We start from the raw sequence: 25,159 nt of genomic DNA, 5'->3' as shown, positions 1-25,159 counted from the left end.
TACCTAACTCTGATGCACTGAAGAACAGTAGCAGCGAACTGGCGGTGGAGCCCGCCTGCAGAGAGAGCGCTCTCTCTCTACCCGCCCATTCGAATCCCGCTCCTGTAGGTCGGTTTGTCTCCTCCCGAGTCTCATGGGGAGAGAAAAAAAAAAAAAGTTTGCCGGGCAGTGGTGGCACACGCCTTTAATCCCAGCACTTGGGAGGCAGAGGCAGGTGGATTTCTGAGTTCCAGGCCAGCCTGGTCTACAGAGTGAGTTCCAGGACAGCCAGGACTACACAGAGAAACCCTGTCTCAAAAAAACCAAAAAAAAAAAAAAAAAAGAACAACAGTAGCCTGTGTCTCAGGCCTCCTTGCTCAGTAACTCATGGGAGATATTTGACACCGAGCACTAAAGTTTTCATTATTATTATTTTGACTTTAAAATGGCTTTTAAAATTAGATTTATTCATTCCCTTTATAACCCAGTATCAGCCCTTCTTCTCCTCCCAGGACCCCTCACAAAAGTCTTCTCCTCATCCTCGTTCATTTTGAAAAGGTGAAACCCCCTCTGGGTATTAGTCCTTCTATCCCCATTTATATTATTTTCTTGTGACAGGGTTTCCTCTGTGTAGCCCTGGTTGTCCTGAAATTTTCTGTGTAGACCAGGGTGGTCTCGACGAACTCAAGAGTTTACCGAGGGCAAAGTAATGCCGAGCATGCTGGAGCACGTCTGTAATCCCACCATTCAAAAGATGAACCTAGGAGGGTTGCCTTGGCTGTGAGGCCAGCCTAGATCACACAACAAGATCCCGTCTCAGTAAACAACAAAACATGGTCCAGTGGAGGGTGGGAGGGGCTCAGTGAGGAAAGGGCACTGCTGCCAAGTCTGATGATCTTAGTTCCCTGGCTGGGACCCACATGGTAGAAGGGAAAAACTATTTCCTGAGTTATTTTCTGGCTCCGGTGTGCATGTGCACACACACAGAAAGATTTTTCTCTCTGTAACCAAAATGTGTTTTGTCAGCAATATATAAAAAAATTAGAAGAAAAAAAAAAAAGAAGAGGAGGTAGCATTAAAGGCCAGTTGTGGTGGCGCACACCTTTAACCCCAGCACTCAGGATGCAGAGGCAGGTGGATCTCTGAGTAAGAGGCCAGCCTGGTCTACAGAGCAAATTCTAGGACAGCCAGAGCAACGTAGACCCTGTCTTTAAAAAAAAAAAAAAAAAAAGTTTGACTTTTTAAAACCACCTGTCCCTGAGTGGACCAGCTAGTCATGGTCTGTTATACTTGTTAGCACATGTGCAGAAATGAAGAAGCAGTAGAATCACTGCAGTTCAAGGCCAGCATGGGCTATATAGTGCATTTGATACCAGCAGAATTATATAGTGAAACTATTCTAAAAAGAAAGAGGGAGCCCCGCCTTTAATCTTAGCACTCAGGAAGCAAAGGCAGGCAGATCACTGATTTGAGGTCAGCATGGTCTACAGAGTGAATTCCAGGACAGCCAGGACTACACAGAGAAATCCTGTCTCAAAAAACCAAAAGACAAAAAGGCAGAGAGTTTGTCTCACATCTAGGAAACTCTGGGTTCAAATACCAGCAACACCAAAAACAAACAAACCTGTTTATTATAAGGGATTGGAGAGACTGGAGAGAGATGATTCAGCATTCAGCAGTTAAAGTACTGTCTGTTCTTCCAAAAGTCCCGAATTCAGTTCCCACCATTCACAAGGCTCACAGCCATTTGTAACTCCAGTTCCAGGGGCTCTGATGCCCTCTTCTGACCTCCAAAGACACCAGCCACTCATGTGGTGCACAGACATAAATAAAGGCAAAATACCCATAGATGTAAAGTAAATTTATTAAGACAAGGAGGAAGTGGAAGAGGGGAAACAGCGGAAGTCTGGCATTGCACTCTGGAGCGAAGAGCACACTGTGCGGTAGAGTGGAGGGGACTCAGGCCACGGAAATCTGCCATCCAAAATCTGTCCACAACGATTTAATTTTGTTAATGAACCAGAAAATTAATGCTATTTTCCTGTCCAAAAATGAGAAGGTGGAGCTGTCTAGATGTTTTAGTGGGTAAAGGGTCTTGCCACTAAGCCTGGTGTCTTGAGTTTGACTCTTGGTGCCACTGTGGAAGAAGGAAAAACCCTGTCCTCTGGTCTGCTGCATGCATGCCGTGACACATGCACACCCACAAATAACTAAAATGTAATAAAAATAGGCATGAGTTCATGATGGATTCTCTTTTCAGTTTATTTATTATGTGTATGTGTGTGAGATTGCATAAGTGTGTGTGTATGAAGGAGCCCAAGGAGACAAGAAGAGGACATTAGTCTCCTGGAACTGGAGAACTATAGGTGGCTGTGAGCTGCTCTGTAGGTGCTGGGAATTGAACCCAGGTCCTCTGCAAGAGTGGTAAGAACTTTTAACTGCTGAGCCATCTCTCCAGACACCTGGCATAATTTCTTACTAGAACAGGCTTGTAGCAAACAGTTCGTACAGTACATAGCCTTAGAGTATGGAGGTAAGACCACAGTGCCTTTGCTTAGGTTGTCCAGAGGATAGTTAACAGTTCTTAGCAATCTTCAGCTGTAATGATGCTGTTGTTAAAATCTGTAGCAGAAGCGCTGGTTAATGATTTTTGTCCTGGCTCAACATGCTGGGCATTAGCTGGAATTCCTGCATGATTGGCAGTGGGGGAACCATGAGAGCAATTTCGTGTTTGTCCACAAATTATCATTAGTAGTTTCATTTGCTATCAGATAGAAGGAGCAGGAGAAATGGGCTTCTTGCCAATTGCAGCTTCCCTCCGATTAGGGCGTTAGTTCAATTATGTCCAATTAGCTTTTATTGCAGATAGCAGTGATAATTACTCTCGAGTCAGTTTCGGCTGCAGTTATCCCAAGGCTGAAGTATGAACTTGATGGATTTAATGACCACCATGGCACAGTTTACTCCCTCCCTGAAGTTACTGCTTTTTCCAGACCTTTTAGACAAGAGGTCAGAATGTTACAGAAGTCTGTCTCACAGTTAAAACATACTGTTCTTCTTTTGAAGAGCTGTGTAGGATCATATTTTAGAAAAAAATCTATTAGGAACAGCCTTGATGTTTTTTATATCCTGCAATCGTACCCTTGAGCTTACTTCTGCTTAGGGCTGTATGCTAATTGTCAGACAGTAGTCATTTGCAAGAACGGGTTGGTCTCTGGTTGTATTTTAAGTTCTATCCTAAGTGCAAAGGAAAACTTTTTGGTGGAGTATTTTTAAATCAATAAAGATGTGGTTGCTGGGAATTGAACCTAGGACCTCTGGAACCGCTGAGCCACCTCTACAGCCCCTCAATGAAGATTTAAGGATATGCTTCCTTAGCTCCATTGGAATATTACCTGTTTACTGACAGTCTTGTATAGCCACGGCTGGGATGTGGCTGAGAATGACCTTATACTTCTGATTCTCCTGTCTTCGCCTTTCAAGTACTGAGATTAGAGGTTTGAAACACCATGCTGAGCTTTTGGTGCTAGGCTCTATGTAAGGTCGACAAGCACCCAAGCAAGTGAGTTACAGCCCAGCTCAGTTTATAATGGTCTTTTTTTTTTCTTCTTCTTCAGAATTTTCATTCATTCAGCAAGTATGTGTGCATGAGCGACTGTAGTCTCTTCAAAGTATGGACATGAGCAGCACCGGTGTGAATGAAGGTCGGAACAACTCAGCTCTCTCCTGCTGCTTTGTGGTTTCTAGGGATCAAACCCAGGCTGTCAGATTTGATAGCTTACCTTTACCCTCCCAGCCATCTTGCCTTCCCCCCCCCCCCCAATGTTCTTTTAGTAGAAAGTAGAAAATAACCAAAGCTTGGTAGAACAAAAGACAGAGAAAGAAAGCCAGGTCTGGTTATGCATGTCTGCAAGCCCAGTATTTAAATGGTAGAGACAGGAGGATCGAATCTCAAGGTCATTTTCAGCTACACATTAATTTCAAGGCCTCCCATTGTCAAAAACAAGAATGAGAATCCTTCCCAACAGACCAAGGCATCGTATAGGGGCTTTCCAGGTGTTCAGCGGTCTCTATAAATTGGCTAAGTTTTAGAAACTATGCTTAGTGCTTCCCATAATTTCAGTTAACTCAGTCATTCTGGATTTCTGACAGGGTTGAAGACCTATAGTCTCATAGCCAATCCTGGCTACTTACTTTGAGAGAAAAGATCTGAGTGGATGGTTTTCAGCTGACATTCATTCTAAAGCCAAGAAAAAAGCCAGGTTCAAAACTAAGTGTTTTAGTTAGGAGAGATGACAGAGGTTCTGGCTAGTCAACAAAATGATGGACTGGGTATTAGGACTATCTTGTACCTCATTGGTACAATTAGGAATAATTATGCTCTAATCGTATTTTGAGAGAAAAGTTTTACTCTAACAGGAAGGGTGATATGTAGGAGGAGCTAAGGGGGTAGGAGTACTGAGAGGAAGAGATGGAGTAAGGAGAGGAGAAGCTAAGTGATGAGAGAGAGAAAGAGAGAGAAAGAGGGGGAGGCATGGAGGTAGATGTTCACGTGTCTCCACCAGTCAAAGATAATTGATATATCTAGGTTGGGTATTGGGTTACACTTCTGATTACATTACCAAATTTATAAAGCATTTGATTAACATTTAAAAAAATTGTATAAAAGCAAAAAGGAAAAGGGGGCATGGGGTAGGGATTTTCTAGGGAGGGGAAATGGGGAAAGGGGATGGCATCTGTAATGTAAATAAAATAAAAAAAAAAGAAAAGAGAAAAAAAATTCTTGATACTCTGAATTCCACCTCCCAGGTGCTGGAGTTACAGGCAAGAGCTGCTAACACTTGACTTTAAGAACAAATTTATCATTTTTATCATAATTATTTTTATGTCCATGTGTGCCACAGCACAGGTGGGAGTGTTAAGGACATCTTGCAGAAGTTTGCTCTCTTTCTACCATATTGGACTCAGGAATTGAACTCCTGTCCACTAAGCCATCTCACCAGCCTTTCAAAGCAGATTTGAAAGGGAAGACTTCCGGGATCAGTCATTAATTCTCTGCATTTAGCAAGGCTGTGTTTTATGGAGACAGGGTCTCAGTGTCCTGTAGACCAGGCTGGATTCGAACTTGTATTGGTTCTCATGCCTGCGCTTCACAGATGCTGGGGTTGCAGGCGTGCACTGCCTTGCAGCAAAGCACTCTAGAGGATTAGTTCCAGAGCTGGGTGGAAGTCAGGTTTTATGTAGTTTGAAGAAATGAGGTGATACAGACCATCTTTAAAGAGACACACACATTTGTAAGTAACAGAAGGTTGAAGTTCTTGTACCTTCCAGAAGCCAGAGCACTTCTGCTATTGGCATTTTACTTGTCTTCACACTGGTGATGTAAGGGGTATGGCTTTATTCCACAAAGATAGATAGATACATTAAAGGGCAGCAGGTACAACTCTGTTGGAAGATGCTTGCCTAGCATGTACAAAACTCTGGGTTCAGTCCCTCACACTGCATAAAGCTGAATGCAGTGGCCAGAATTCAGGGGGTGGAGCCAAGAGAATCTGAAATTTAAGGATACCCTTGGCTGTATACCAGCATTTGAGGCCAGCCATAAAACCTTGTCTCAAAAAAAGGAGGTTGGGAAGGCTATGGAGATGGCTCAGTGGTTAAGGTGCACTTACTGCTTTTCCAGAGGACCCAGGTTCAGTTCCCAGCACTTACTTGGCTGGCAGGCCACAGTTGTCCCTAACTCAAGTTCAGGGTATCAGATACTCTATTCTGACCCCAGTGGGGCCTACATGCATGTGGTACACAGATATACATGCAGGCAAAACACCCATTCACATAAAATGATAAAAAAATACTTATTTTAAAAGAAGTGGGAGTTGGTAGTTAAGAACAGATGCTGCCCTTGCAGAGAGCCTAGTTCAGTTCCCAGGACCAACATGGTGGCTCACACCTGTTTATAACTCCTTCCGTACCAGGGGATCCAGCTTTCTGGATCTTCTGGCCACTAACAGACATGCAGGCAAAGCACTCATAAAATGAATAAATCTTAGCCAGGTGTGATGGCATGTATCTTAGTTAGGGTTTCCAGTGCTGTGAAGAGACACCATGATCATGGCAACTCTTATGAAGGACAACATTTTATTGGGGGCTGCCTTACAGGTTCAGAGGTTCAGTCCATTATTATCATGGCAGGGAGCATGGCAAAGTCCAGGCAGACGTGGTGCTGGAGGAGCTGAGAGTTCTATACATCTTGATCTACATCTTGTTCTGAAGGCAACCAGAAAACTGTCTTCCAGGCAGCTAGGAGGAGGGTCTCTTCCTCAATGGGTGGACCCTGAGCATAGGAGGAGACAAAGCCCACCCCCCCACAGTGACCTGCTTCCTCCAACAGGGCCACAATCCATGGACCAAGCATATTCAAACTACCACAGAGTGTGTCTTTAATTTCAGCACTCAGGAGGCAGAGACAGGTTAGTCTATGATTTGAGTTTCAGGGTAGCCAAGGTCCTGCAATGAGACCAGGTCTCAAAGAATAAGGAAAACAAGAAGAAAAGGTACTATGAGAAATAGACTGGGCCTGATGGTGCAGACACCTGTAAACAGAGCTACCAGCCCCTGTTGGTTGGTTGGTTGGTTGGTTGGTGGTAGTGGTTTTTGGTTTTTCGAGACAAAGTTTCTCTGTGTAGCTTGGGCCGTCCTGGAACTTCGTAGACCAGGCTTGCCTTGAACTCACGTAGATCCTCCTGCCTCTGCTTTCTCTTTTAGGGCTGGGACTAAAGCTGTGTACCACGACTGCCTGCTTTCTCGCTGGTTTTTAAGACAATGTCCCTTGTGGTTCAAGATGGCCTTGAACTTACAATGTAGCTCATTGTATAGCCAAGGATGATGGTCACAGATACAACAACATAACACAGACAGCTTAAAACCTGGGGTTTGTTGTTAAAATGTTACCTGTCTCTTAATTTATTGGTGTATATGGTATGTACATACATATACTGAAGATAAGTTGTGTGTTGACAGATTGTTTCCTGTCTGTTCCTGTTAATGATACTCATGGCTTGAAGAACAGGCTGTCATTAGCTAGTAACAGTTTTCATCATGGAGAAGAGGCACTGGACTGAGCAATTTACAAGAACAATCAAATTTAGCCACTGTAGTTAGGGTGTTAGGTCTACTTTACAACAACTGTTTGTTGGGGGGGGGGTTGGGGGGGGAAGTATTGAGGCAGGGTCTTATGTAAAAGTCAGTATGGTGTCCAGGTGGTTATGTGGCAGAGACTGGCTTTGAACTCCTAAATCTCTTACCTCTACCTACCATGTGTTGGATTATAGTATGATCTCACCCACCATACCTAGCTCTCTGTGGCTGTTAGTGTATATGTGTGCTTTGTTTTGTTGATTTGGAGTCTGTCTATCCTTGGCTGTTTTGTATATTGCTAAGTAGACCAGGCTGGCTTCTAACTTAGATCCTCCTGCTTCTGCCTCCCAGGTGCTGGGACTACAAGTGTGTGACAGCACACCTGGCAGCTTTGGGTTTTGTTGTTGTTTGTTTGTTTTGTTTTGTTTTTAACTTTTATTAGCCTTTTTTACCAGAGATTTTGTTCTTTTTGTATTCCCAGTATACACTATTGCCAGACCACTTGCCTCTGCCTCTCAAGTGCTGGGATAAAAGGTGCATGCCGCCATGACCAGGAATTCTCTGGTGGTAGTGTCTCATGTAGAAAGCTGGCCTCCAACTTGCTATCATGAAAAATGTCTTTGAATGCTTGTCTCTACCTCCTGAGTGCTGAGATTGCAGGCATTTGCTGTGAAACCTCGCAATACCCCTATTTTACTGTTCCTGTGAAGGAGAGTTGTTTTTCTTTAGAACAAAAGTCTGCCTCTTGATTTTAAATCTTTGCCTATATATTGGCACTTGCCCCTGTTGTGATGCTGGTGGTGTGGTGTGGTGTGGTGTGGTGTGGTGTGGTGTGGTGTGGTGTGGCTTTTTCTTCACCCTGTACTGAGGAATTGAACCTAGGGCCTTGTGCATGCTGGGCAAATTACAGCCCCTAGTCCTCCTTTTTCCTTCCCTCCCTCCTCCCCTCCCTCCCTCTCATTCTTCCTTCCTGGTTTACATATAGCTGGAATTACAGGTCTGAATTGCCAACCCTTTCTTTGTGTGTATTGTTAACAGTGCTGGCATCACAGTGTCACCAGACCCAGCCTAGTGTACTTCTCCTTATGCTTGTATTTGTTGTTCAGTCCCTTGGAGAGGATGTTCCTGAGACATGGCTTCAAAGCTTAGGCTAGCTAACTTGAGTTATAGTGCAAAGTGCTGATCTGGGATAAGTAATTCCCCAAATCTGTATGAAAGACAGTAATTCCATTTAAACCTTTAAAAAAATATCCTGCTAGGTTTGGTGGCACAGTACTTTGATGGGGGATAGGGAGGCAGAGCTAGATGGATCCCTGTGAGTACAAGGCCAGTCTGGGCTGTGTAGCAAGTTCTGGGCCAACTAGAACTAGGGAGTGAGATCCTATCTCAAAACAATAAATAAAATAAAACCATGGGGCTGGCTTTCTCAGCAAGTAAATGCACCTGCCATCAGATTGATGACCTGAGTTTGATCCCAGAGACCCACATGATAAGAAAGAACAAGTCTCCTGTGCTTGTCCTCTGACATCTACACATGTGGGCTCTTGCCTGCGAGCACACACACACACACACACACACACACACACACACTAAATGTAATAAAGTAAAACCGAGAGGTGAGCATAATGGGATCAAGCTCATAATTCCACCACTTAGAAAGCTGAGCTTAGCAAGAGAATTTCAGGTTTAAGGCCAGCCTGGGCTACATGATGAGGAACACCCTGTGGCCTAGGTTGGTTGGTCTGTCGGTCTTGGCCTGGTCTTGTGCATATTAGGTAAGTACTGTGACCAACATCATCAGCTCAGATTGTGTAATAAAAGAGATACAGTAGACAAGTGTGGTGGCCCATGCCTTTAGTCCTAGCACTCTGAAGGCAGAGACAGATGGATTTTTGTGAGTTCTAAGCCAGCTTGGTCTACATAGTGAGTTCCAGGACAGACAAGACTACATGATAGAAAGACCCTGTCTCAAAATACAAAACAATAAAAGACCTTTTTATATTTCAAGTAAAATAGTAAATGCGTTTTTGCATGTATATGGTGTATGTCTGTGTGTGTAGGCTTGCTTGCCTATGAGTATAAGTATATACATGCCTGTGTAGGTTTGCTTGCCTATGGGTATAAGTATAAACATGCACGTGCAGAGTCTATGGTTTGATGTCTGTCTTTATCACTTTCCTCAAGGCATTAACTCAGGACTTCCTGATTTAGTTAATTTAGTGGCCATCTTGTTCTGGGAATCCTTTCCTGAGTTCTGGGATTACAGATGGGCTACCACACCCACACTGCTTTTGCGTGGGGACTAGGGATCCAGACTCTAGTCCTCATGGTATAGGGCAAGCTGTTTCTCCAGGCCCGTATGTGAATATTTGTACAGTATAAATAGCTAAAATGTTAAGTGGAAGTTAGATTTTGTTGGCAAAAATAAAATGACCTGGGATGGGAAAATAATGGTTAGGAGCACTGCTCTTCTTCCATACTCGGGCTTGATGCCCAGCTCCCACATGGTAGTTCACAACGCTATCCTCTGTCCCTCCGGGGAACCGGGTACACTCAATTATTACTTTGATCACTGTCACTGGTTCCTGCCTTCCTTTCTTTCCTTTCTTTTTCTTTTCATTTCTTTTTTTCTTTTTTGCCCTGCCTGCCCTGGAACTTTCCATAGATCAGGCTAGCCTCTGCCTCCTAGGTACTGGGTTTAAAGGAGTGAGCCACCATGCCTACCTGTCAGTTTTTCTTTATTTTGGGAAGAGGAAAGAATACAAGTCTCAGTAATCCTCCTGCCTCAACAGTCTCCCAGATGCTGGAATTCCAGGCATGTGTCACCACACCTGATTTATATTTACTCGTTCCCTCTGCCTTAGATTTCTGTTGCTGTTATTAAAAAACAAAACAACAACACAAACAAACAAACACCAGAACCAGCTTGGAGAGAATTTTAGCTTACAACTCTCAGGTCACACTCCCTTACAGAGGGAGGACAGGATAGGAACCTGGAGACAGGGACTAATGCAAAGGCCATAGAGAAGTGTTGCCTACTGGCTTGCCAGAGTGGCTTGCTCAGCCTGCTTTCCTTTGCTGTCCAGGACTTCCTGCCCAGGGATGACACTGCCAACCATGGACTCCCTCACACATCAGCCGTCAATCAACCAAGTGTCCTGTAGACTTGCCTACAAGCCAATCTTACAGAGACGTTTTCTCACTTAAGAGTTCCTCTTTCCTATATATGTTTAGGTTTGTGTCAAGTTGATAAAAACCAACCAGCAAATCTCTCTTTGTCCTCCGACCCTCCCTCTCCCCAATCCCTCCATTTTTCCTGTGTGTTTGACAGGGTCTGACATAGTTGACCTCTAACTCAGTATGTAGCTGAAACTGGCCTTGAATTCCCAATCTTCCTGTTTCCACTTCCTAAGCCCTGTCCTCGGGAGTGTGTCATTATCTAAAGTTTGTAGTCTTTAGTTACTAGATGATTGTCCTGTTTCTTCATAGAGTTAGTAGTTGCTGGTTCCTCCTCCCGGTTCTTTGGTAGGAGCTGCGTCCTTGCTCTCTAGCATGCAGTCAGTGTTCTGTAGATTCTCCCTTTAGTTGTATTAATAAATCTTCAACATCTATGCCATTTCATGTGTCATTCTCTGTAGTTTTGATAAATAGCTTTTTTATGTACACTGAGAAACATTGTTACTAAATAGCAAAAAATACAAGTTTATAAATGCCTCTGAGGATTCTTATAAACCAGCAGTATGCTTTGATGAAACACTTAACACAGTAAGGAAGATTTCTGTGTGCAGGAACTTCATCAAAGTGATCATCAAAGATGATGCTTTGGGCTCAGAAATGTGGCTATTCACAACCTCAAACTGACTTGTAGACTTGTTTCTGAATAACACCTTGTGATTTGTGTCCTTAGCATAGGACAAGCTTTCACTGTGACCTTAAGTTTTCTGTCATCCTTCACACTTTGAAAGTCATGTTCTAGACTGGATTAGAAGTTGTTCTTTCTGGTGAAGTGACTGGGGCAAGAGGGTGGTTTCCTAAGGAGCTTTTGCTGTTTGTACTTTTGTGGCATTGTGAGGAGGAGGTAAGGATAGAAATGTGCCACTTATGTAGCTGCTCTCCAGACACAGGCTTTGCCAGGCCTTCTGCTGCGAAGCTTGTAAAAGCACCTTTTTCTGTGTTAGGATGCAGTCTGTAAGATTACCTAGACCATCTGTACTGAGGAACTTTTTTTTTCCTCTTAAAAGATAGTGTCTTGGTATATAAACTAGGCTAGCCTTGAACTCAAAACAGTTCTCCTGCCTTGACTTTGTCATGCTGGAATTATATAGGCTGTGCCATACCAACTTTCATGAAAACCATCTATGTGATCTGAAGAGGTGGCCCAGTAGTTATTCCTCCAGAGGATCAATTCTTAGCACAAAAGTCAGGCAGCTCACAACTGCCTGTAATTCCAGGACTGGGAGGTCTGATGCCTCTGCCTTTTCTTTTCTTTTCTTTTCTTTTCTTTTAATATTTATTTTATGTATATGAGTACACTGTAGTTGTCATCAGATACACCAGAAGAGGGCATCGGATCCCATTACAGATGGTTGTGAGCCACCATGTGGTTGCTGGGAATTGAACTCAGACCTCTGGAAGAGCAGTCAGTTCTCTTAACTGCTGAGTCATCTCTCCAGCCCACCTCTGCCTTTTCAAGCACTCATACTTAACACATGCGCATGCACCCCCCCCCCCCCTTAAAAACAATGTGTCTGGCCAGGTGGTGGTGGTGCACGCCTTTAATCCCAGCACTTGGGAGGCAGAGGCAGGAGGATTTCTGAGTTCGAGGCCAGCCTGGTCTACAGAGTGAGTTCCTGGACAGCCAGGGCTACACAGAGAAACCCTGTCTCGAAAAGACTTTAGGAGCCTATATATAAAACAAATAAGTCTTTTAAAAAAAAAAAAAAAAAAAGACTTTAGGAGCACAAACCTTTAATGTGCATGGAGGCAGAAAGACTAAATATCCTAAACCTTAAAATCTTTTTATTTTTATCATTTCTATAAGTGAGTCAGAATCACTAGGATCGTTAGTTAAGGGGTAAAGTGCTTTCCTAGCAGACCTGAGGCCCTGTAGATGACCTTCCAACATTATAAAACTGAAGAGACAGGCAAGTTGTGCAGCCTCAGTTTCCCCAGGGGATGATGTCTGCGTCATCTGGCAGCTTTTCATGCCATCATTTGGGAGTAGGAATCTTGGGAATAAAAAAAGTGTTACATAATTGTAACCTTGAGTCATATTTCATCTGAATAATTTGATACCTGAGAACCCACACCATAGTCCTGAAAGAGATTATGAAAGATGGTAAGAATCCAGCCTGTGTCTTGTCTTAAGGAAGCTATTCTTTCCTGGTGTGTGCTTTCTACTTTTTCTAGGGAAAAAAACAATAGTTTTTTAAATTCAGACATGAACTTTGTTTTTACCTTTACCAGTTAGTTTTCCAGAAGACTGGAAAAATTTCTTAACCATCTGCGGACCTTTTTCCTTCTCTTCTCCTCCCCTTCCCTTCCCTCTCCTCTTCGTAAACAGGGTTTCTCTGTGTAGCTATGACTGTCTTAATGCTCTGTGTAGGCCAGGATGGCTCCAAATTCAAGTGATCCACCTGCCTCTGCCTCAGAATTGCTAGAATAAAGGTGTGCCTGGCTCTATCTGTGGTCTTAAAGTAGTTTCCAGGGCGGGGCTCCAGCAGCGCTGCCCCATGGCGGGCGCTCATTCTCATCTCCTCAGTTTTAGGACTGGCGTGTAGATGTGGGTTAGGAGGCAGCTGCACCTCACATTCCACAAGGAGAACATGGAGTGACTTGGTACATGAAGTTCCTTATTTACTCCTGGGAATACAGTCCTAACTCCAGCTTCCCCTCAGCTTACCGGCAGCAGGGTGACAAGGTGACAACAGCATTTTGTCTTGGACTTATTTCTAAATCCTGGTTGGTTAATGAGGTATTCATAACTTTGAGGGCATCAGACATGTGCAATGTTCTTTCTTTGGGGCTTGGCCCTTTTTTCTTTTCTTGGAATAAAAAGATTCCTCTCCAAATGGTCACTGCCACTTACAAGTCTCCAGACAGAACATATTCACAATCGCCTAACCTGCAGGCGACCAGAGCCTGGACCAGGGTTACCCAGTCAGTCAGTATTGATCAACCAAACCAGTCAGCTGATAACACATGAATGTAAGCATAAATTTTTTGCAGCCTGCTTTTAATAGGGCTCAACCTCTCCTCTAGCCCACCACCTGGCAGATGTAGTGGAAGAGAAAAGTTATTAGGATACAGGGGAAGTGGACCTGTTTAGCAATAGTTCTTTGGGGGTGAGCTTGATCTTCTCTGGCAGCAGTTCGGTCCTGTAGCAAACACCAAATATGACTTAGAAGCTGCCGACCAGTCCTCTAGGCAGGCAGACCCCAGGTGCAACCCAACAGCTACAGTCCAGTCCCTTCAGCAAGCACACACCAGGCAGCTTCAGTTCAATCCTGAAGAAACTGCAGGGCTTGCCAGCCGGCCTAAGACACAGCTACGGAAGCAGCAAGCCACTGCAGGAGCCTCACGAGCAGTTTCAATGACGGTATCATCATCAGTTGAGCTCTACAGTGCTATGTAAGGCAAACTAATTTATCTGTGTCGTTAGTGAAGAATGACAGGTGGAGCAAACCAGAGCTCAGTCAGTGTACCTCGTTCACTGTCTGTGAGATCTTCATCAAGTGTCCTCTCACCTGTGTGCCCAGCAAAACATCATTTGATACAAGTTTCCAAAGACCTAGAAGTTTCTACTTCACATGAACATAAGAGTAAATGCTTATTGGAGGTGGTCTGTCTGTCCAGTCATGACTGTAGGTGACTCACATAAATGAACCTGAAAAGCCAAGGACTTTAATATTACCCCTCCTCCTTTATGTGTATGTTAACATAGTGCAGAGGCTGGTGATACAATCGGTAGTCGGTCATTTTCCCAGCTTCCGTAAGTTCCTGGATTGAACCCCCGCAACATACACCACACAAGGGCTTTAACCTAGTTTGAATTGCCAGCACCCATATTACTGCTCACAGCCACTTGCAACTCCAGTTCCAGGGGCTCTGACACCCTTCGGTGGCTTATAGGGATACATGGCACATGTGTGGTGTACATGCATACACACTAGCAACACACGCACCACACACAAGGCTTTCAGAAATCAAGCCTGTTATATGACATAATGAACATATTTGTAAAACCTGGGTTAGCTGTCTCCAACCATTGTAGCTTACTTATTTACATTTTTTAGAACATGTAAGGCAGGGCGAGCTTTTACCTTCATAGTCCTACCTGAGGTTTTCTTACCATGTTCTAGGAGATTCATTTTGATCCATGGAAATTAAAATATAGGTAATCCAGTCTACCCTGAACTCAAGGTCCTCCTGCCTTTACTTCTGTAGTGCTGGAATTATAGGAGTGTGCCACCATGCACAACTATGCAGATAGCCTTTTAAATTTTTTGAGGTGTATCTCCTGTGCCTGAGTTGTGTTGTTTTTTTATATAAAGTCACACTTCTTTTGTGTCAACCACTTTATGGTATGTACCACCTTCTGTGGGGAGTTTTTTTTTTTTAATTACAGAAGGATGTTGAGTTTTGTCAGATGATTCATTTGTCTTTCATTTTATTAATGTGGTTCATATCTCTAGGTTTGCATATGTTGAATTATTTTTGCATCCTTAATATGAATCCCATTTGATCATGGGGGATTTTTTTTACATATATGTTCACTAAAGATATCTGCCTGGAGGTCTTTGTTTTTAGAACTTTCACTCATCTGTGTACAGGTCGGGTGCTTGGCATGCCACAGCTTGGCAGTCCTCTCCTTCCACCGTGTGGGACCTGGGGATGAAGCTCAGGTGAGCAGGCTTAGCACGGAGAGCCCTACCTAGCCCTACCTGAGGTCTTCTTGCCATGTTCTAGTCTTGTTCGGTGTCAGGGCAGTGCTGGCCTCCTGTGGTATGTTTGAAGCCTTTTCTTTCACAGTTTTTAGAAGAGTTTGAGAGGATCGGCCCCAGCTGTTCACTAGGTGTTCAGTGGCTTTCTCCTGGTCTCTGCTCTCACTGTCTTGCTCTGGGCATAAACTCAGGTACTCGGGCAAATCCTGCCCAGCCTGAGGACTCTGTTTTGTTATGTGATTAAACTCAAAGGTCACTTCTCCTCTCATGTAGGTCAGCTCAAGTGACAGTGACGATTCCTGACAATTTTCAGAGTGCAAGTCTGTTACCTATCATAAAATGGACCGGATATAAGGGAAGTCTGGGTTAACTCCGTGCAGCTGTAACTTACTTGTGTTATGAACACTTATTTTATCCAGTAGAGATTAAAATAAGGAACAAAGGATACTTTCCAATATAGTGTATAAAACCAGCACATATACCATGGCAAAGTGCCCTCTCATAATTGATTCATGTCAGTAATAATAGTAACAGTGCCAACAGTAAAATGGGAGAGTACCTGGCCAAACTGACAACCAGAGCTCAGAAGTCAGAGTGGAAGGCAGGCCCTGCACACACTCCAAACTTGGCCTCAGATTCCCACAGTGCACTGTGACATGTGTGCACATCACACACACACCAATAATAATGATTACAGTTTAAAAATAGATAAAATTAATACTCAGGCTTTTCTTTTTTTGACACACACACACATAAAATTTTGGTTTCAAAGTAAGTTCCAGGGCTAGAGACTTAGCTGAGGTTTTGTTTGTTTGTTTTTAAATTATTTATTTATTTTTACATTTCTGTATATGGATACTTTTGCTTGCCTGCATGTATTTTTCTGAACCATATGCTTGCAATGCTGTGGGGGCCAGAAATGGCATCAAATCCCCTGGAGTTGGAGTTAACATTACTTGTGAGCCGCCATGTGATGGCATCCAAACCCAGGTCCTTTGTAAGAGCAGCCAGTGCTCTCAACATCTGAGCCAGATCTCCAGCCCCCTTCTAAAATACACACTTTCCATGTCATTAAACTGTGAGAGTGATCCCCTGCCCTACCAGTATCACCCCTAAAATGTCCTAAGGCTAGAGGTTAAAGTGTTACTATGGTTTAGAAATATGAGCTAGTAACATTTAGACATCTTTTGTGTAACTAATCTTGTCCCTGACTCTGTAGTTTGGAAGGATGATTAAGATAAGTCTCCTGAGGAAGTCCACCCCAGATTAAAAGATTAAAGTGTTGGGCTAGGGAAGTGACTCTGTGCTTAAGAGCATATATTGATGTTGTAGAAGACAGACATTCAGTCCTTAGTGTCTACATGGGCGCTCAGCCTGTGACTCCAGTTCCAGAGTACCTCTGGAATATAATAAATATATAATACTCTTATCTGGTCTCTTCAGGCTTCTAGTCTATATAATGCCCTCATCCAGTCTCCTCAGGCTCCTCCGTGCATGTGGTGCACACAAGCTCAGGCACAGGCACACACAAATACATTTAAAACCAACTAAAACAAAAATGATTGTGATGTCTAGAGAGAATGAATTTTCATGGTACCTCATAAATAATTCAGTTAATAGTACTGGATATAGAGAAGTATAAACCAGTGATCCGGGATAAGGCAGGACTCTCTCCAGAGATCCCAGTGATACTATTCAGAGTTGAACAAAGGATGGCAGTGAAAGATAGTGTAACTATTAGGACCTGTTGTGACAGGTTCTGAGTCCCTGAGGAGTGGGTTTCCAGGGGAGGGTGGTCATAGCTTGTCATCCTAGAAGGACGCTTGGGACAGGATACTCTTGAAAATTCCAGATTGGTCTGGACTAACTTGTCTCCCATCCCCACTTCTCTCTCTCATTCATACACACACACACACACACACACACACACACACACACAGTGGACTTCCAAATCTCTCAAACTTTGTGTTTAGCACCTACATGAACATAGTTTGTAGCAATCATTAGTCTCAACAAAACCAGTCCAATGTGAACATTGTTAAAGGAAGATACAGCTCTTATTTCAAAGAGAATAAGAGGTCATTTGTTCTGAATTCAGCATGGGTGAGCATGAACAGGGACTCTGGTTATCCTGAGTGGCTGTGTCTCATGATTTCCATGTTCCATAGTAGAAATGGTTGCATAAACTTTATTGTCACATAGCAAAAGACAGCCATAGTCAATGCTTTTATGAAAACATCGTGAGGAAATTGGGGTAGACAAGTTAACAAAGCTTTGTGATAAAATGTTTATGAGAAGGACTAAAATTCCAGCATATTGTCGGACGGGATCTACAGCTTTCCAGCTCGACGAAATGAGGAAGTCAGTCCATCTGCAAAATCTTCAGTATGTATATACAGTGTAGATGATATCTCTTTTTTCAGACAACACTGTAATCCCAGCCCTTGGAGGCTGAGGCAGGAGGACCATAAATTCAAAGGCAACTTTGGCTACATTAATAGCCTCAACAAGAATAATGAAGGCTTGGGGGGGGGGGGGGAGATGGAACGAAACCACAAATAAAACCCTAAGCTAAGGAGATCTGGCGCCTCCATGCTTCTGGTACATGCCTCTTTGTGTTCAGCCCCATATGCTTAAATCCACAGTAGACTCTCTACCTAATATTAATTCTACTAAACTACAACCACCAGCAGCAACAGCAAAAAAAAAAAAAAAAAAGAAAGAAAGAAAGAAAGAAAGAAAGAAAGAAAGAAAGAAAAGAAAGAAAGAAAGAAACACTGAAAGCAGTGTGCTGGGTACCAGCAGTACCAGAGATGGCAGAAATTATAACATTACCAAACTATTCAGATTTAGTCATCCTCATGACCTGTTATAAGAAACAGTTTAGTCAACAGGTAATTGTCACCCCGAGTCTAACTGAGAGCTCCCCACAAATTGCACTTATGTGCCAGACCTAAGTAAGATTCTGCCCTGCTATTGCTCAAGGGCTCCTTACTTATCTACCCTGGACTCAAACGGAAACCTAAAAGTCACCTTATAACTTCAGGCTGTGCAGAAATGGATGTTGTGAACGGAAGTGCCTCATTATGGAGAGTCATGTTGTAGATCCAGGGCCACAATAATGTTGGGTTATCTTTAGTCCCTCTGATAACCACTTTGGGCCAACATCTTTTGTGACCAGCAGATAAAATGTTTGGAAGGTATTCTTAGCAAACCCCTAATTTTCTAACCCGAAAGCTAAGGATGTCATCAGGCAGCATCTGAGATCTACAGCAGAGATTGTCCCAGGTTGCTATTAACTTGCCTAGCTGTTTTCCCCACCAAGGTTTCTGGCAAGCGCACCCAGAGTAGGGACTAGGGATGAATTCCTGTTAGAAGTGGAGGTTGAGCATCCTTGTGAAAACTCGAGAGCTGGTGAGGAATGCTAAAGGCTGGACTTTATGGGGTTTGGGGACACTAAAGGTTCACCCAAAATTAAGTTCTTTGTCAATACTTCCTTCCCAACAGAAATGTGAGATGAGGTGACCAGGCCACCAAGCCCAGCACTAAGGTGGCCAAGGCAGGCGGATCTGAGTTTGAGGCCACCCTGGTCTTCATAGAGAGCCTCAGACCAGGCAGAGCTACATTGCCAGACTCTACGGAGAACAGGAGAGCAGCTTGCCCTTACTCTCTCATGGGCTCAGCACTGACACGAGGACCCGTGACTCTGTTCCTTTTCTTTGTCCTGGAATCAGGATCATAAGGAAAAGAGGCCAGCATTCATGGGGGAAAGGGTGTAAATAATCTCAGTCCTTTGACTCCAGCAATATCTGGCATACTGTCTCTTCTGTGAACCCCCACTGGAGGAAGAGTCATGAAGGTTAAGGTTGGGCCTGTGCCATAACTCTGAGACCACTCTTAGTTTATTGGACCACTGGATCACAGTTTTTTTGTTTTTGTTTTTTTGTTTTGTTTTTTTTTTTTGTTTTGTTTTTTTTTTTAGATTTACTTATTTAATGTATATGAGTACACTGTTGCTGTTCTCAGACACACCAGAAGGGGGTATCAGACTGCATTACAGATGGTTGTGAGCCACCATGTGCTTTCTGGGAATTGAACTCAGGACATCTGGAAAAGCAGTCAGTGCTCTTAACCACTTAGCCATCTCTCTCCAGCCCACCTTAGACACAGTTTAAGCAGCCTCTTTCAGGTGGTCCTGAGCTATCAGGTACTCATCAGCACCAGGTCATTCCTCCTGGGAAGCCTCCATGGATGCTGAGGTTTGTGGTCTGCATTGGTGTTTAAGCTGGCCCTGCTCTTGCTTGTGAGCTGTAGTGTACTACCTTAACTAATAGGTTCTGTAGTATTGGGAAGGAAGTGCATGTATTTTTATCATAGTCTGCTTACTTGAGAAAAATTTATTCTTGGTTCACAAGGAAGACAAGGAAGACTCGTAGGACTCCCTTTACTACAGCAGGACTATTGGACTGTTATGTATGTCTTGTTGATAGCACCACAGAATAAAGCCACGCTGTCTTGACATTATGCAGGTCATCTGGCCACAGAGAGCCGGTGTAAGCCTGCTGCTTCTTGCTTCATTCCAACAGTGTTCCCCCTGCTAGATACAGTAAATTTAACAGTATAATAGATAGTAGGAAGGAAGGCCTCCTCAGTATTCACAAGTAGAATTTGCTGCTAAGCTCAATGGCGCACGCCTTTGACCCCAGCACTCAGAGGCAGGTGGATTTCTGAGTTCGAGGCCAGCCTGGTCTGCAGAGTGAGTTTCTAGGACAGCCAGGCTACACAGAGAAGCCCTGTCTTGAAGACCCTTGGAGTGTGGTTGGGGGTGGCAGGACTTTCTTTGGCAGTTAATTGTGTGTCTTAGACTGCTTTGTACACATGACATTTCTGTAATCTCCCCACACTCAGGATGCTGAGGCAGAAGGATCACCAGTTTGAGACTCAGTTTGGGCTCCATTGCACAAAACAAAAAACAAACCCAAAACATGAGGTCAGAGTTCAGGCATAGGTGTCTGCAAGTCCTGTGCTGTATTTCTAAAAGCGCCTGGCTGCCCTGACTCCCAGTAAGGACTGCAGACTGAGCTAAGCCCTCACGTCCCCTGTGTGTGGAAGCTTTACAAGTTTGACTGTGCTTTCTATTTTTTTTTTTTTAATATTTTATTTATTTATTTTATATATATGATGAGTACACTGTAACTGTCTTCAGACACACCAGAAGAGGGCACCAGATCTCATTACAGATGGTTGTGAGCCACCATGTGGTTGCTGGGAATTGAACTCAGGACTTCTGGAAGAAAAGCTGCTGAGCCATCTCTCCAGCCCCCTTGACTGTGCTTTCTAATTATTTATGTGAACAGATATTTGCCAATTTTTATTTCTTCTACCCACACATGTACTGGCTGCAATATCATTTTTGCTATATTAATAGTTGAGAGTGCATTGCTGCTCAGGCAGAAATTCTTAATTAACTGCTCACCTGCCCATACTTGGCCCTCTGCTGCTCATATTGAAAACCCCTGTCCCTTCCTTGAAGGAGCTGCCCTGTATTCTCTGACCTTGTTTTGTTCCATTGTTCATTACAGTGTGAGCCACTGCTTCATGTGCTGATGCTGGTCTGCCATGCTAGCCTGTCTACCAGGGCCAGGTGACCTGTCCTTTCAGCTTCTTTCTCACACGCAGATGAACACTGGACTTCAGAAATGTAAGTAATCGGGATTCCAGGGAAGGGTGTGTGATCCTGTGCTCTGTCCTATATGAGGGCTGCCCATATCACATCTGTGGTGCGTGGACCATGAGTCTTGGTATTTCCAAGGCATTCATGAGCTGAGATGCAGGACAGCAGCTACAAAGGCCCTGTCTGTCTGTCAGCAGTGTGAGATACTCCAGTGATCAGAGAGCTCTCAAATGCCGCAGCTCCCCAGTGTGAACTAACCTGTCACTAGCAGCTTCCTGCTGCACAGCAAAGCTGCGGGAGCTTTAGTGGATCACAGGCCTTCAGAGAAGGGCTTCCCTCTGAGCCTTGTGAGGAGCTCACTTCTATGTCCCTGAAATAGCTATTTACACTGTTGGTGAGTTTTGATCTGAATACACTCTGCCATGGAAGCAGACAGTCCTGGTGTTGCTGTCTGCCCTTTGAGCCAGTGTGACTTTTGCTCACAGAAGTGAGGAAGCTTTTGCCTTCAGGGCTCAGGAATCCATCTGCTTGCTCAGGTTCTTCAGGAGTATTTGTCTACCAGTGTGCTTCCCACCTGACTGAGCCTCTAAGAACTGTCAGATTTCAGTACTGGTTTTGCATTAAATTGGAGCATTGTAATTTCTACTTTTCTCAGACCCCTACTTTTGTCCCTGCAGTACATGACATGCAAGGAAAGAACTCTTTAACTCTGACTATTACAGGTATAGTGTCTAAATGTAACAGCAGGGCTGCATTTGCAATAAACCTCTTACAGCAAAACAGCAGTGGGCGGGGCAGTGGGGCTTTCCTTCAACAGTTCTTCACTTTACCGGAGTCCTTCATGGCAGCTGCTAGCAAACTTTTTCTGTAAGTGCCAGAAGCCATTATTTCTAGCTTAGTGAGCAACAGTCTGTTGCATCTCCTCAACTCTTCCATTGTTGATCAGAGGCAGCCGTAAACAACATGGAAACTGAATAGTGTAGTTTCATGTCAGTAGAATTTTCTACAAAAGCACACACTACAGCTACACTTAGCAATTCATGAATACTTTGCTGTGAGACTATCAGCAGTTAGAAATAGTCTAGTCCTAATGGGTGTAGTGGTACGGGCCTGTAAAACCAGCTGCTTGGAAGGCTGAGGCAGGAAGATCACAAGTTCAAAGCCATCCTAGGCAGCTTAGCTCTTGGACCCTGTATAAAAATAAAAATAGGGACTGGAGAGATGGCTCAGAGGTTAAGAGAGCCAGCTGCTCTTTCAGAGGTCCTGAGTTCAGTTTCCAGCAACCACATGATGGCTCACAACCATCTATAATGAGATCTGATGCCCTCTTCTGGTGTGTCTGAAGACAGCTACAGTGTTGTCATACAAATAAAATAAACAAATCTTAAAAAAAAAAAAAAATAGAAGCTGGGTGGTGGTGACACACATCTTTGTTCCCAGCACTCTGGACATAGAAGCAGGAGGATCTCTGAGTTTCAGGACAGCCAAAGCTACACAGGGAAACCTTGTCTTGAAAAGACAAAAATAACCAGGCAGTGGTGGCACACGCCTTTAATCCCAGTACTTGGGAGGCATAGGCAGGTGGATTTCTTAGTTGGAGGCCAGCCTGGTCTACAGAGTGAGTTCCAGGACAGCCAGGGCTACACAGAGAAGCCCTGTCTTGAATAAACAAAAACAACAACAACAAATAATAATAATAAAAATAAAAATAGAGGTAGGCATGGTAGCACATAACTTTAATCTCAGATTTTTGAAAGATAGAAGCAGGTGAATATCTGAGTTTGAGGCTAGCCTGGTCTACATAGCAAGTTCCTGGCTGGTGATGACCATAGAGTGAGACACTGTCTGTCTATCTGTCCATCACTCTCTCACACACACACAGACACACACCCACCAAGAGGGAGGGAGGGAGGGAGAGAGAAGAGAAGTGAGGAGAGGAGAGGAGAGGAGAGGAGAGGAGAGGAGAGGAGAGAACAGAGAAGCTGGGCAGTGGTGGCACATGGCACATGCACTTAGGAAGCAGAGGCAGACGGATCTCTGTTTGAGTTAGAGGTCAGCCTGGCTTACAAGCAAGTCCAGGACAGCCAGGGCTGGTTACACTGAGAAACCCTGTCTTGAAAAACAAGAACAGTAGTCTTGTTTTTCTCGAAAAACCAAAAAAAAAGAAAAAAGAAAAAAGAAAAAAAAAAGAAAGAAAGAAAGAAAGAAAAGAAAAGAGAAAAGAAAAATAAGAACAACAAAAAGGTAAAAATAAATTTGGAGCTGAGGGTATAGTTGAGTTTGATTGAGAGTGTGCTTAGCTTGCACAAAGCCCTGGGTTTGATTCTAGCACTGAATACAGAAAACATATTGGCACAGACCTGTAATCTCAGCCCTTGGGAGGTAGAAGCAAGAAGACTAGAAGTTTATGGTCAGCTTGGCATATATGAAACCTTGTATCAAAAACAGTGGAGCTAGCTGAGCATAATGGTGCATGCTTTTATTCCCAGGCAGAGACAGGTGGTTCAAGGCTAGCCTGGTTTACACATCCAAACAACAAACAGTGGGGCTGAGGAGAGGATGCAATGGGTAAGAACATTGACTGTTCTCTCCGAGGACCCAGGTTTGATTCTTAGCACTGACGTGGCAGCTGGAAACTGTACCTCAGTCTCACAGGATTTGATGTGCCTCCTCTGGCACTAGGCACAAAATGGTGCACAGACATACATACAGGCACAATGCCCACACCCATAAAAGTATTGTTTACAAACTCAACAACAACCACCACCATTTAGCTTTACTTTCTTGCAGGAGCAGAAAACTCACCTTCACTAGTTATGAATTTGTCACTGAAGGTGCCTTGTTCCTTTTCACGGTTGTCTGACTCTGTAAGCAGGCCCTGCTGGCCCTGCTCTCCCTAAGCTGCTTTCTCTCTGTCCCATTCTCTATCTCTCTTTGTGATGGAAGTCCAGCCTAAGACTTCACGAATGCTCAAGAAGCACTCAGGTACACAGCTGCACCCCCGCCCTGTTTGTCAGAGCGGTGAGAGGGCAGTAAGGCTGTACGTTCTGTAAGCATCCCAGCAGGCCTGGCTGTGCCCTAGGCCTGACTTCTAGGAACACAGCTGAGAGGAAATCAACTTGGGGTCATCCGATCAGATGATGCCAAGGAGTGAGCTGCCCAGCATGGGGGTACACACCTGCAGGAGAATTTCTAGTTTAAGACCGTCCTGGGCTACAATCCAAGACTCTGTCTCAAAACCCTGGATGTCTCAGCTTCAATTGGCTCTGTAGCTGCTGAAGGACATGCTTGGTTAGGTGAATGTCCCCTTTGAATGTGCTATGGTGTCCCTTGCTCTGAGAATCTTCAGCTATTTAAGAACTTGGCTTATAAATTTGATTTTCTCCTGGCCTATCTTTTACTAGAAAATGTGATTTTGAAATTTTTTCTTTCTTAACCTCAAATTCCCTACTCCTTTTCCTCACTCAGCATTATGGGTAAAGAAGTGGCTCATCAGGATAGTTCCTGTGAGATGACTGAAATAATCACAGGTTCTTCTTGTTGTGTTGCCTTGTTTTGTGGAGTGGGGGAAAGGGGTTGGTTGGTTTGAGACTGAGTCTTATGTGTCCCTTGAACTCTGTAGCCAAAAATGACCTTGAACTCAAGATTCAGCTACCTCTGAAAGTGTTGGGATTACGAGTGTATGGTACCATACCCAGCTAGCATATTCTTTTTTTCTTAATTTGCTGTGCTAGGGTGTTTTGTTTGCATGTCTATGTAGCACTTCTGTGCCTGATGCCCAGAGGCCAGAAGGGGGCATTGCCTCCCCTGGAACTAGAATGAAATGCCATGTCGGTGCTGGAAATCGAACCTGGGTTCTCCCTGAGCCATCTTTCCTAACATATCATCTTTAGTTGATAGCTTTTATCTCCTGCATTCAGAGCCTTGGGAGAGCCTGGAACAAAGACAGAAATTACTTTTTATTTGTTTTGATAGTGGCATGCCCCCTAGTGGAAGGGCATGGCAATTGCAAATTGACCGAGAGACTGGATAAATTCAGTAACTACTTAATCACTAATGCTCACTGTGTGTTAGGTACTATATTATGTTTTTATATGTACTATATTTGTTTGATTTGGTTTGTTGAATTTGAGCATAGTTTTGTTGCCCAAGATGGTCTTAAACTCCTGGGCTCCAGTGATCCTTCTTCCCTAGCCTCCCAAGGAAGGCGACTACAGGCTTGTGCCTCTGTAGCCTGTGCTGTGTGTGCATGTGCTCCCTGAGCTCCCAGAATCAGGCTTTCAGGCTTGCACACGCATCAGAGCTTTACCTGCTGGACCTCACCGTCCCTATTTAGTAATTCTACATGGGAGACTGTTGTTGTTGTTGTTGTTCTTCTTCTTCTTCTTCTTCTTCTTCTTTCTTCTTTCTTCTTTCTTCTTTCTTC

At 43.9% G+C, this 25,159-nt stretch overlaps 1 protein-coding gene across 4 annotated transcripts in view; it reads left to right on the top strand.

The window, feature by feature from the left end:
• Fam222b (family with sequence similarity 222 member B) overlaps positions 1 to 25,159 on the top strand; it is a 68,114-nt gene that overhangs the window by 32,971 nt on the left and 9,984 nt on the right. For 3 of the 4 annotated variants that reach the window (XM_034506408.2, XM_034506409.2, XM_034506405.2), the window contains exon 2: positions 20,642 to 20,760. In XM_034506408.2, coding sequence (XP_034362299.1) covers positions 20,679 to 20,760 — 82 coding nt within the window. In that variant the 5' untranslated portion in view covers positions 20,642 to 20,678. Of the gene's footprint in view, positions 1 to 3,596; positions 3,684 to 20,641; positions 20,761 to 25,159 lie in introns of all 4 variants that reach the window. The other variant, XM_076936233.1, reaches the window with a different exon arrangement.

Source organism: Arvicanthis niloticus, chromosome 6, assembly GCF_011762505.2.
Source record: "Arvicanthis niloticus isolate mArvNil1 chromosome 6, mArvNil1.pat.X, whole genome shotgun sequence".
Classification (NCBI taxonomy): Eukaryota; Metazoa; Chordata; class Mammalia; order Rodentia; family Muridae; genus Arvicanthis; species Arvicanthis niloticus.
The sequence above is the reverse complement of the archived record's forward strand: the minus strand, read 5'-3'. Positions and strand labels throughout refer to the sequence as shown.